Here is a 13,526-nt window from a genome sequence, read left to right on the forward strand (position 1 = left end):
GTGTGTGTGTGTGTGTGTGTGTGTGTGTGTGTGTGTGTGTGTGTGTGTGTGTGTGTGTGTGTGTGTGTGTGTGTGTGTGTCTGTGTGTGTGATCTGAGATGAAACAGAAAAGACGATAGGGACAGTTCCACACTGATTCTCTGATTTGACAGGCTCCTTATCTCAGTACACAGCCACCTCTCCTACAGCCTGAGGTTAGTATGCAAGCGACAACACATGACAGTTAAAGTGAAAACCACTTTGTACATTTTTGATACAGAAATACTATCATTTAACTACTAGATTGACACCTGCTACTTAGACGACGCCTACGCTGAATATAAATGATTTAATACACTAAGTGACAAGTGTCTTCAAACTTCAAGCGTTATGCCCTCTGGCAGAATAGAGCAGAACACTACCAGGAGTTAACAAAATAGATACTGTCACACATAGGAAGAGAGAGAGTGGAGAGAGTGAGAGAGAGAGAGAGAGAGAGAGAGAGAGAGAGAGAGAGAGAGAGAGAGAGAGAGAGAGAGAGAGAGAGAGAGAGAGAGAGAGAGAGAGAGAGAGAGAGAGAGAGAGAGAGAGAGAGAGAGAGAGAGAGAGAGAGAGAGAGAGAGAGAGAGAGAGAGAGAGGTAAAGGGTGAGAGTGAGCGGTAGAGGAAGAGAGGACAAGATAGTACAAGAAGCAGAGAGAAATGAACTGGCCATCTATTACCCAGGCCAGCCAGGTGAGTAGAGTCCTCCTCCTCCTCCTCCTCTCAGTGCGTCTCGGAGACACCATCAGTCACGGCTGTTGGCTGTCTCTCCATGAATCACACACCACACACACAGACACACACAAACACACTTCGCCTCATCGGTCCAATGCGGCCGAGCATGTCCACTCCATCATCTATCTTCCTGACAGGCTTCAGTACTGTAGTGAAGCACTGAAGCTAGGGTCCCCTTCCTCTGCCCATGTCCGTTTGATGTGTACTCCAGCTCAACCACTCAAGCCTTCTCTCTCCCTCTGACAAGGTGAGGTTATTTTAAACCAGGAATACAGTAGTCAGATCAGGTTTAGAGGTGATCAGCACTTCTGGTGGCCACGCCAGCACAACGGCAGGCAGCCGCGGTAACACTATAGCTAGCCTAGCTTAGGTCAAACACTGCACTACCAGCCAGGACCAACGTTCAATGTTGAATTAAGAAGTATGCAACGACAGGTCTACGGGTTTATCTAATCAAAGCAAAAGGACAGGAGATGGTAGAAGCCAACGCAGACAAAGTGACTCACACAATGACTGGCCAAAACACACAACACAACACTGTGTTGACTTTAATGCAGGGAAACTTAAATCAGTTTTAACTAATTTCTATCAGGATGTTAAATGTGCAACCAGAGGGAAAAAATTAATTCTAGACCACCTTTACTCCACATACAGAGACGCGTACAAAGCTCTCCCTCACCCTCCATTTGGCAAATCTGACCATAACTCTATCCTCCTGATTCCGGGAGCAGGAAGCACCAGTGACTTGGTCTTTAAAAAAGTGGTCAGATGAAGCAGATACTAAACTACAGGACTGCTTTACTAGCACAGACTGGAACATGTTTCAGGATTTTTCAGATGGCATTGAGGAGTACACCACATCAGTCACTGGCTTTATCAATAAGTGCATCGAGGACGTCGTCACCACAGTGACTGAACGTACATACCCCAACCAGAAAACATGGATTACAGACAACATTCGCACCGAGCTAAAGGGCAGGAGCAGGACTCTAACCCAGAAGCTTATAATAAATCCCGCTATGCCCTCCGACGAACCAACAAACAGGCAAAGCGTCAATACAGGACTAAGGTCGAGTCATACTACACCGGCTCCGATGCTCGTCAGATGTGGCAGGGCTTGCTAACTATTACAGACCACAAAGGGAAGCACAACCGAGAGCTGCCCAGTGACACGAGCCTACCAGACGAGCTAAATAACTTCTATGCTCGCTTCGAGGCAAGTAACACTGAAACACGCATGAGAGCATCAGCTGGTCCGAAAGACTGTGTGATCACGCTCTCTGCGGCCGATGTGAGTAAGACCTTTAAACAGGTCAACATTCACAAGGCCGCTGGGCCAGACGGATTACCAGGACGTGTACTCCTAGTATGCACTGACCAACTGGCAAGTGTCTTCACTGACATTTTCAACCTCTCCCTGTCTGAGTCTGTAATACCAACATGTTTCAAGCAGACCACCATAGTCCCTGTGCCCAAGAACACTAAGGTAACCTGCCTAAATGACTACCGACAGCACTCACGTCTGTAGCAATAAAGTGCTTTGAAAGGTTGGTCATGGCCAACATCAACACCATTATCCCAGAAACCCTAGACCCACTCCAATTTGCATACCGCCCCAAGAGATCCACAGATGATGCAATCTCTTTTGCACTTCACATTGCCCTTTCCCACCTGGACAAAAGGAACACCTATGTGAGGATGCTATTCATTGACCACAGCTTAGCGTTCAACACCATAGTGCCCTCACGGCTCATCAATAACCTAAGGATCCTGGGACTAAACACCTCCCTCTGCAACTTTATCCTAGACTTCCTGACGGGCTCTCCCTGATGGTAAGGGTAGGTAACAACACATCCGCCACGCTGATCCTCAACACGGGGGCCCCTCAGGGGTAAGTGCTCAGTCCCCTATTGTACTCCCTGTTCACTCATGACTGCATGGCCAGGCACAACTCCAACACCATTAACAATCATTAAGTTTGCTGATGACACACCAGTGGTAGGCCTGATCACCGACAACAATTAGACCGCCTATAGGGAGGAGGTCAGAGACCAGGACAACAACCTCTCCCTCAACATGTTCAAGACAAAGGAGATGATTGTGGTCTACAGGAAGAGGAGGACCGAGCACGCCCCCATTCTCATCGATGGGGCTGTAGTGGAGCAGGTTGAGAGCTTCAAGTTCCTTGGTGTCCACATCACCAACAAACTAACATGGTCCAAGCACACCAAGACAGTCCTGAAGAGGGCATGAAAAAACCTATTCCCACTCAGGAGACTGAAAAGATTTGGCATGGGTCCTCAGATCCTCAAAAGGTTTTACAGCTGCACCATCGAGAGCATCCTGACTTGTTGCATCACTGCCTGGTATGGCAACTCCTTGGCCTCTGACAGCAAGGCACTATAGAGGGTAGTGCGTACGGCCCAGTATATCACTGGGGCCAAGCTTCCTGCCATCCAGGACCTCTATACCAGGCAGTGTCAGAGGAAGGCCCTACAAATTGTCAAAGATTCCAGCCAACCTAGTCATAGACTTTTATCTCTGCTACCACACGGCAAGCAGTACTGGAGTGCCAAGTCTAGGTCCAAGAGGCTTCTAAACAGCTTCTACCCCCAAACCATAAGACTCCTGAACAGCTAATCAAATGGCTACCCAGACCTTTTGCACCCCCACCCCCTGCTGTTGCTACTCTCCGTTATTATATATGCATAGCCACATTAATAACCCTACCCTACCCATATAATTACCTCAATTACCTCGACACTGGTGCCCCTGCACATTGACACATTGACTCTGAACCGGTACCCCCTGTATATAGCCTCCACATTGACTCTGAACCGGTACCCCCTGCATATAGCCTCCACATTGACTCTGAACCGGTACCCCCTGTATATAGCCTCCACATTGACTCTGAACCGGTACCCCCTGTATATAGCCTCCACATTGACACTGAACCGGTAAACCCTGTATATAGCCTCCACATTGACTCTGTACCGGTACCCACTGTATATAGCCTCCACATTGACTCTGAACCGGTACCCCCTGTATATAGCCTCCACATTGACCCTGAACCGGTACCCCCTGTATATAGCCTCCACATTGACTCTGAACCGGTACCCCCTGCATATAGCCTCCACATTGACTCTGAACCGGTACCCCCTGTATATAGCCTCCATATTGTCTCTGAACCGGTACCCCCTGTATATAGCCTCCACATTGACTCTGAACCGGTACCCCCTGCATATAGCCTCCACATTGACTCTGAACCGGTACCCCCTGTATATAGCCTCCACATTGACTCTGAACCGGTACCCACTGTATATAGCCTCCACATTGACTCTGAACCGGTACCCCCTGTATATAGCCTCCACATTGACTCTGTACCGGTACCCACTGTATATAGCCTCCACATTGACTCTGAACCGGTACCCACTGTATATAGCCTCCACATTGACTCTGTACCGGTACCCCCTGTATATAGCCTCCACATTGACTCTGAACCGGTACCCCCTGTATATAGCCTCCACATTGACTCTGAACCGGTACCCCCTGTATATAGCCTCCACATTGACTCTGAACCGGTACCCCCTGTATATAGCCACCACATTGACTCTGAACCGGTACCCCCTGTATATAGTCTCCACATTGACTCTGAACCGGTACCCCCTGTATATAGCCTTCACATTGACTCTGAACCGGTACCCCCTGTATATAGCCTCCACATTGACTCTGAACCGGTACCCCCTGTTTATAGCCTCCACATTGACTCTGTACCGGTACCCCCTGTTTATAGCCTCCACATTGACTCTGAACCGGTACCCCCTGTATATAGCCTCCACATTGACTCTGAACCGGTACCCCCTGTATATAGCCTCCACATTGACTCTGAACCGGTACCCCCTGTATATAGCCTCCACATTGACTCTGAACCGGTACCCCCTGCATATAGCCTCCACATTGACTCTGAACCGGTACCCCCTGTATATAGCCTCCACATTGACTCTGAACCGGTACCCCCTGTATATAGCCTCCACATTGACTCTGAACCGGTACCCCCTGTATATAGCCTCCACATTGACTCTGTACCGGTACCCCCTGCTTATAGCCTCCACATTGACTCTGTACCGGTACCCCCTGTTTATAGCCTCCACATTGACTCTGAACCAGTACCCCCTGCATATAGCCTCCACATTGACTCTGAACCGGTACCCCCTGTATATAGCCTCCACATTGACTCTGTACCGGTACCCCCTATATATAGCCTCCACATTGACTCTGAACCGGTACCCACTGTATATAGCCTCCACATTGACTCTGAACCGGTTCCCCCTGTATATAGCCTCCACATTGACTCTGTACCGGTACCCACTGTATATAGCCTCCACATTGACTCTGAACCGGTACCCCTGTATATAGCCTCCACATTGACTCTGAACCGGTACCCCTGTATATAGCCTCCACATTGACTCTGAACCGGTACCCCCTGTATATAGCCTCCACATATCGACTCTGTACCGGTATCCCCTGTATATAGCCTCCACATTGACTCTGAACCGGTACCCCTGTATATAGCCTCCACATTGACTCTGAACCGGTACCCCCTGTATATAGCCTCCACATTGACTCTGAACCGGTACCCCTGTATATAGCCTCCACATTGACTCTGAACCGGTACCCCCTGTATATAGCCTCCACATTGACTCTGAACCGGTACCCCCTGTATATAGCCTCCACATTGACTCTGAACCGGTACCCCTGTATATAGCCTCCACATTGACTCTGAACCGGTACCCCCTGTTTATAGCCTCCACATTGACTCTGTACCTGTACCCCTGTTTATAGCCTCCACATTGACTCTGAACCGGTACCCCCTGTATATAGCCTCCACATTGACTCTGAACCGGTACCCCCTGTATATAGCTTCCACATTGACTCTGAACCGGTACCCCCTGTATATAGCCTCCACATTGACTCTGAACCGGTACCCCCTGCATATAGCCTCCACATTGACTCTGAACCGGTACCCCCTGTATATAGCCTCCACATTGACTCTGAACCGGTACCCCCTGTATATAGCCTCCACATTGACTCTGAACCGGTACCCCCTGTATATAGCCTCCACATTGACTCTGTACCGGTACCCCCTGCTTATAGCCTCCACATTGACTCTGAACCGGTACCCCCTGCATATAGCCTCCACATTGACTCTGAACCGGTACCCCCTGTATATAGCCTCCACATTGACTCTGAACCGGTACCCCCTGTATATAGCCTCCACATTGACTCTGAACCGGTACCCCTGTTTATAGCCTCCACATTGACTCTGAACCGGTACCCCCTGTATATAGCCTCCACATTGACTCTGAACCGGTACCCCCTGTATATAGCCTCCACATTGACTCTGAACCGGTACCCCCTGTATATAGCCTCCACATTGACTCTGAACCGGTACCCCCTGCATATAGCCTCCACATTGACTCTGAACCGGTACCCCCTGTATATAGCCTCCACATTGACTCTGAACCGGTACCCCTGTATATAGCCTCCACATTGACTCTCTGTATATAGCCTCCCATTGGTACCCCTGTATATAGCCTCCACATTGACTCTGAACCGGTACCCACTGTATATAGCCTCCACATTGACTCTGAACCGGTACCCCTGTATATAGCCTCCACATTGACTCTGAACCGGTACCCACTGTATATAGCCTCCACATTGACTCTGAACCGGTACCCCCTGTATATAGCCTCCACATTGACTCTGTACCGGTACCCACTGTATATAGCCTCCACATTGACTCTGAACCGGTACCCCCTGTATATAGCCTCCACATTGACTCTGAACCGGTACATTGACTCCCCTGTATATAGCCTCCACATTGACTCTGCCTCCAACTGGTATCCCCTGTATATAGCCTCCACATTGACTCTGAACCGGTACCCCCTGTATATAGCCTCCACATTGACTCTGAACCGGTACCCCCTGTATATAGCCTCCACATTGACTCTGAACCGGTACCCCCTGTATATAGCCTCCACATTGACTCTGAACCGGTACCCCCTGTATATAGCCTCCACATTGACTCTGAACCGGTACCCCCTGTATATAGCCTCCACATTGACTCTGAACCGGTACCCCCTGCATATAGCCTCCACATTGACTCTGAACCGGTACCCCCTGCATATAGCCTCCACATTGACTCTGAACCGGTACCCCTGTATATAGCCTCCACATTGACTCTGAACCGGTACCCCCTGTATATAGCCTCCACATTGACTCTGAACCGGTACCCCCTGTATATAGCCTCCACATTGACTCTGTACCGGTATAGCCTCCCCCTGTACCCCCTGTTTATAGCCTCCACATTGACTCTGAACCGGTACCCCCTGCATATAGCCTCCACATTGACTCTGAACCGGTACCCCCTGTATATAGCCTCCACATTGACTCTGAACCGGTACCCCCTGTATATAGCCTCCACATTGACTCTGAACCGGTACCCCCTGTATATAGCCTTCACATTGACTCTGAACCGGTACCCCCTGTATATAGCCTCCACATTGACTCTGAACCGGTACCCCCTGTTTATAGCCTCCACATTGACTCTGAACCGGTACCCCCTGTATATAGCCTCCACATTGACTCTGAACCGGTACCCCTGTATATAGCCTCCACATTGACTCTGAACCGGTACCCCCTGTATATAGCCTCCACATTGACTCTGAACCGGTACCCACTGTATATAGCCTCCACATTGACTCTGTACCGGTACCCCCTATATATAGCCTCCACATTGACTCTGAACCGGTACCCACTGTATATAGCCTCCACATTGACTCTGAACCGGTACCCCCTGTATATAGCCTCCACATTGACTCTGTACCGGTACCCACTGTATATAGCCTCCACATTGACTCTGAACCGGTACCCCCTGTATATAGCCTCCACATTGACTCTGAACCGGTACCCCCTGTATATAGCCTCCACATTGACTCTGAACCGGTACCCCCTGTATATAGCCTCCACATTGACTCTGAACCGGTACCCCCTGTATATAGCCTCCACATTGACTCTGAACTGGTACCCCCTGTATATAGCCTCCACATTGACTCTGAACCGGTACCCCCTGTATATAGCCTCCACATTGACTCTGAACCGGTACCCCTGTATATAGCCTCCACATTGACTCTGAACCGGTACCCCCTGTATATAGCCTCCACATTGACTCTGAACACCCCCTGTATATAGCCTCCACATTGACTCTGAACCGGTACCCCCTGCATATAGCCTCCACATTGACTCTGAACCGGTACCCCTGCATATAGCCTCCACATTGACTCTGAACCGGTACCCCCTGTATATAGCCTCCACATTGACTCTGAACTGGTACCCCCTGTATATAGCCTCCACATTGACTCTGAACCGGTACCCCTGTATATAGCCTCCACATTGACTCTGACCGGTACCCCCTGCTTATAGCCTCCACATTGACTCTGTACCGGTACCCCCTGTTTATAGCCTCCACATTGACTCTCCACATATAGACATTGACTCTGAACCGGTACCCCTGTATATAGCCTCCACATTGACTCTGAACCGGTACCCCTGTATATAGCCTCCACATTGACTCTGAACCGGTACCCCTGTATATAGCCTCCACATTGACTCTGAACCCTGTATATAGCCTCCACATTGACTCTGAACCGGTACCCCCTGTATATAGCCTCCACATTGACTCTGAACCGGTACCCCCTGTTTATAGCCTCCACATTGACTCTGAACCGGTACCCCCTGTATATAGCCTCCACATTGACTCTGAACCGGTACCCCCTGTATATAGCCTCCACATTGACTCTGAACCGTACCCCTGTATATAGCCTCCACATTGACTCTGAACCGGTACCCCCTGCATATAGCCTCCACATTGACTCTGAACCGGTACCCCCTGCATATAGCCTCCACATTGACTCTGAACCGGTACCCCCTGTATATAGCCTCCACATTGACTCTGAACCGGTACCCCCTGTATATAGCCTCCACATTGACTCTGACTGAACCGGTACCCCCTGTATATAGCCTCCACATTGACTCTGTACCGGTACCCCCTGTTTATAGCCTCCACATTGACTTGACCCCCTGTTTATAGCCTCCACATTGACTCTGAACCGGTACCCCCTGCATATAGCCTCCACATTGACTCTGAACCGGTACCCCTGTATATAGCCTCCACATTGACTCTGAACCGGTACCCCTGTATATAGCCTCCACATTGACTCTGAACCGGTACCCCTGCATATAGCCTCCACATTGACTCTGAACCGGTACCCCCTGCATATAGCCTCCACATTGACTCTGAACCGGTACCCCCTGCATATAGCCTCCACATTGACTCTGAACCGGTACCCCTGTATATAGCCTCCACATTGACTCTGAACCGGTACCCCCTGTATATAGCCTCCACATTGACTCTGAACCGGTACCCCCTGTATATAGCCTCCACATTGACTCTGAACCGGTACCCCCTGCATATAGCCTCCACATTGACTCTGAACCGGTACCCCCTGCATATAGCCTCCACATTGACTCTGAACCGGGACCCCCTGTATATAGCCTCCACATTGACTCTGAACCGGTACCCCCTGTATATAGCCTCCACGTTGACTCTGTACCGGTACCCACTGTATATAGCCTCCACATTGACTCTGAACCGGTACCCCTGTATATAGCCTCCACATTGACTCTGAACCGGTACCCCCTGCATATAGCCTCCACATTGACTCTGAACTGGTACCCCTGCATATAGCCTCCACATTGACTCTGAACCGGTACCCCCTGTATATAGCCTCCACATTGACTCTGAACCGGTACCCCCTGTATATAGCCTCCACATTGACTCTGAACCGGTACCCCCTGCATATAGCCTCCACATTGACTCTGAACCGGTACCCCCTGCATATAGCCTCCACATTGACTCTGAACCGGTACCCCTGTATATAGCCTCCACATTGACTCTGAACCGGTACCCCTGTATATAGCCTCCACATTGACTCTGAACCGGTACCCCTGTATATAGCCTCCACATTGACTCTGTACCGGTACCCCCTGTTTATAGCCTCCACATTGACTCTGACGGTACCCCCTGTTTATAGCCTCCACATTGACTCTGAACCGGTACCCCTGCATATAGCCTCCACATTGACTCTGAACCGGTACCCCCTGTATATAGCCTCCACATTGACTCTGAACCGGTACCCCCTGTATATAGCCTCCACATTGACTCTGAACCGGTACCCCCTGCATATAGCCTCCACATTGACTCTGAACCGGTACCCCCTGCATATAGCCTCCACATTGACTCTGAACCGGTACCCCCTGCATATAGCCTCCACATTGACTCTGAACCGGTACCCCTGTATATAGCCTCCACATTGACTCTGAACCGGTACCCCTGTATATAGCCTCCACATTGACTCTGAACCGGTACCCCCTGTATATAGCCTCCACATTGACTCTGAACCGGTACCCCTGCATATAGCCTCCACATTGACTCTGAACCGGTACCCCTGCATATAGCCTCCACATTGACTCTGAACCGGGACCCCCTGTATATAGCCTCCACATTGACTCTGAACCGGTACCCCCTGTATATAGCCTCCACGTTGACTCTGTACCGGTACCCACTGTATATAGCCTCCACATTGACTCTGAACCGGTACCCCCTGTATATAGCCTCCACATTGACTCTGAACCGGTACCCCCTGCATATAGCCTCCACATTGACTCTGAACTGGTACCCCCTGCATATAGCCTCCACATTGACTCTGAACCGGTACCCCCTGCATAAAGCCCCGCTATTGTTATTTACTGCTGCTCCTTAATTATTTGCTTTGTTATCTCTTACTTTTTTTAAGCTATTTTCTTAAAACTGTATTATTGGTTAAGGGCTTGTACGTAAGCATTTGACTGTCAGGTCTACACCTTTTCTATTCGGCGCATGTGACAAATACAATCTGATTTGATTTGATTATTTGATTAGATTTTTGTATAAAAAACACACAGAGACATATCTCTTTACAGATTTGCCCAGAAGCAGTGCACTTTATAGGGAATAGGGTGTGATTTGGGATTCGCCCCCATTGTTGTCATTATATTAATAAATAGGGAGTGCCTTTGCACTCAAAGCCCATCTTCAACACACTTCAACAGGGCACAATGCTGTAAGTGGTAGTTAACTGTGCTTCACAAACTCTACACAGCCCAATAAAGGATAAAGGTGCCATGTAGTGAAAAGCTAATTAAGGTAACTCTCGCTCCAGCATTTAGGAAATTAGAAACTCCACCAATAAGAGCCAGGTCAATCTGGATGATCATCTAATCCACAGACAGAAGGTAGAAAGAGCTCAACTCTCAAAAGACGACACGGTAAGACAGTCATTGCAATACTGTAGAATGACATAGAATCTATTAATGATATATCCTATGAATTATGGGACCTCTATGGTCATTACACTTTACAATTCCACTATGCATTCAATCGAAAAGTGGGTGTGGGCATCACAGCACGCAAAAAATAGGGATGAATACAGCAAGGACAATCTTACAGTATGAAGTCCTGTAACCAAAACAACAGAAGGAGAGGATGAAAGAGGCTGGCCACCCACAGAGCTCTTGAACTTCCCATTCAGCCAAGGATAGGAGGATGAGAGATAGGGAGGTCTGCACGCAACCTCTCGCTCATTAAAGAGGACTTCTGCTCACTCTCTTCTCCCTGTTATTTCTAATCCCTCTGTTTATGTGCAGCAATTCTCCTTTGTATGTCTGTGGCTGCATTTACAGGCCTCGGTGAGGACATGATTACTGTAGAGTTAGCTACTGTGTAAACCAACTGCCATTGTAGAAATTCACTTGAGTCTTATGTTGGGATGCTACATTGTTGGAATGTGCTCCCACAGACATTGATAGTAAATCAAATCAAATCCAAATGTATGTGTCACATGCGCCGAATACAACAGGTGTTACAGTGAAATGCTTACTTACGAGCCCCTAACCAACAATGCAGTAAAAAAATATATAAGAAATAAGAATAAGAAATAAAAGTAACAAGTAATTAAAGAGCAGCAGTGAAATAACAATAGTGAAACTATATACAGGGGGGTACCGGTACAGATCAATGTGAGAGGGCACCGGTTAGTTGAGGTAATATGTACATGTAGGTAGAGTTATTAAAGTGACGATGCATAGATGATAACAACAGAGAGTAGCAGTGGTGTAAAAGGGGGGGGGTGCAAATAGTCTGGGTAGCCATTTGGTGTTCATGAGTCTTATGGCTTGGGGGTAGAAGCTGGCAGTGATGCAACCCGTCAGGATGCTCTCGATGGTGCAGCTGTAAAACCTTTTGAGGATCTGAGGAACCATGCCAAATATTTTCAGTCTCCTGAGGGGGAATAGGTTTTGTCCTGCCCTCTTCACGACTTTCTTGGTGTGTTTGGACCATGTTAGTTTGCTGGTGATGTGGACACCAAGGAACTTGAAGCTCTCAACCTGCTCCACTACAGCCCCGTCGATGAGAATGGGGGCGTGCTCGGTCATCTTTTTCCTGTCGTCCACAATCATCTCCTTTGTCTTGATCAAGTTGAGGGAGAGGTTGTTGTCCTGTCACCACACGGTCAGGTCTCTGACCTCCTCCCTATAGGCTGTCTCGTCGTTGTTGGTGATCAGGCCTACCACTGTTGTGTCATCTGCAAACTTAAAGATGGTGTTGGAGTACTGCCTGGCCATGCAGTAATGAGTGAACAGGAAGTACAGGAGGGGACTGAGCACGCACCCCTGAGGGGCCCCTGTGTTGAGGTTCAGCGTGGTGGATGTGTTGTTACCTACCCTTACCACCTGGGGGTGGCCCATCAGGAAGTCCAGGATCCAGTTGTAGATGGAGGTGTTTAGTCCCAGGGTCCTTAGCTTATTGATGAGCTGTGAGGGCACTATGGTGTTGAACGCTGAGCTGTAGTCAACGAATAGCATTCTCACATAGGTGTTCCCTTTGTCCAGGTGGGGAAGGGCAGTGTTCAGTGCAATAGAGATTACATCATCTGTGGATCTGTTGGAGCGGTATGCAAATTGGAGTGGGTCTAAGGTTTCTGGGATAATGGTGTTGATGTGAGCCATGACCAGCCTTTCGAGGCACTTAATGGCTACAGATGTGAGTGCTACGGGTCGCTAGCAGCTACAGTAGGGTCTGTATAGGTTTATCAAATGTCTCTTCTTTTTTTTAAACGCCAACATAAGCTGATCCTAGATCTGTGCTAGACCTGTGCCTATAGGTTACAAAATATGTGGCTATAGGTTACTCGATCTGTGCCTATTGGTTAACTTCTACACAGAGCATTAGGGAGGAGGACAGAGGGGAGGGGTTAAGACGAGGGTGTGTTGTGGTGACACTCACAGGGGCAGATGCATTCTTCACTGTCACACTGGGTGTGGTGGCTCGCAGGGCTCCGCTCACACCGTGGTAATACTTGAAGCATATCTTAGTCTCTGCTGCAGGAGAGAGGGAAAGAAACAGAGAGAGAGAAAGAGAGAGAGATTTTAACTTTAAGTGCCCTTTTCTTGACACGTTTCAATGAATGGCAACCAATTGTACCGTCAGACGACGCTTTTTACTAAAATAGTCACATCCAGTGAGCGTGTCAAAATCAAGAGAGAGAGTGAGACATACTGAGAGAGAAAGAGGGAGGGAGGATAAGGGATAACAAGACAGAGAGAGAGAGAGAG

At 48.8% G+C, this 13,526-nt stretch overlaps 1 protein-coding gene across 1 annotated transcript in view; it reads right to left on the bottom strand.

Moving 5' to 3' along the window:
• The window catches only part of LOC124038976 (E3 ubiquitin-protein ligase HECW1), a 98,941-nt gene that overhangs the window by 67,852 nt on the left and 17,563 nt on the right, over positions 1 to 13,526 (bottom strand). The window contains exon 5 of the mRNA XM_046354883.1: positions 13,198 to 13,292. Within this exon, the coding sequence (XP_046210839.1) occupies positions 13,198 to 13,292 (95 nt within the window). The remainder of the gene's footprint in view (positions 1 to 13,197; positions 13,293 to 13,526) is intronic.

This window comes from Oncorhynchus gorbuscha, linkage group LG07, assembly GCF_021184085.1.
Source record: "Oncorhynchus gorbuscha isolate QuinsamMale2020 ecotype Even-year linkage group LG07, OgorEven_v1.0, whole genome shotgun sequence".
NCBI lineage: Eukaryota > Metazoa > Chordata > Actinopteri > Salmoniformes > Salmonidae > Oncorhynchus > Oncorhynchus gorbuscha.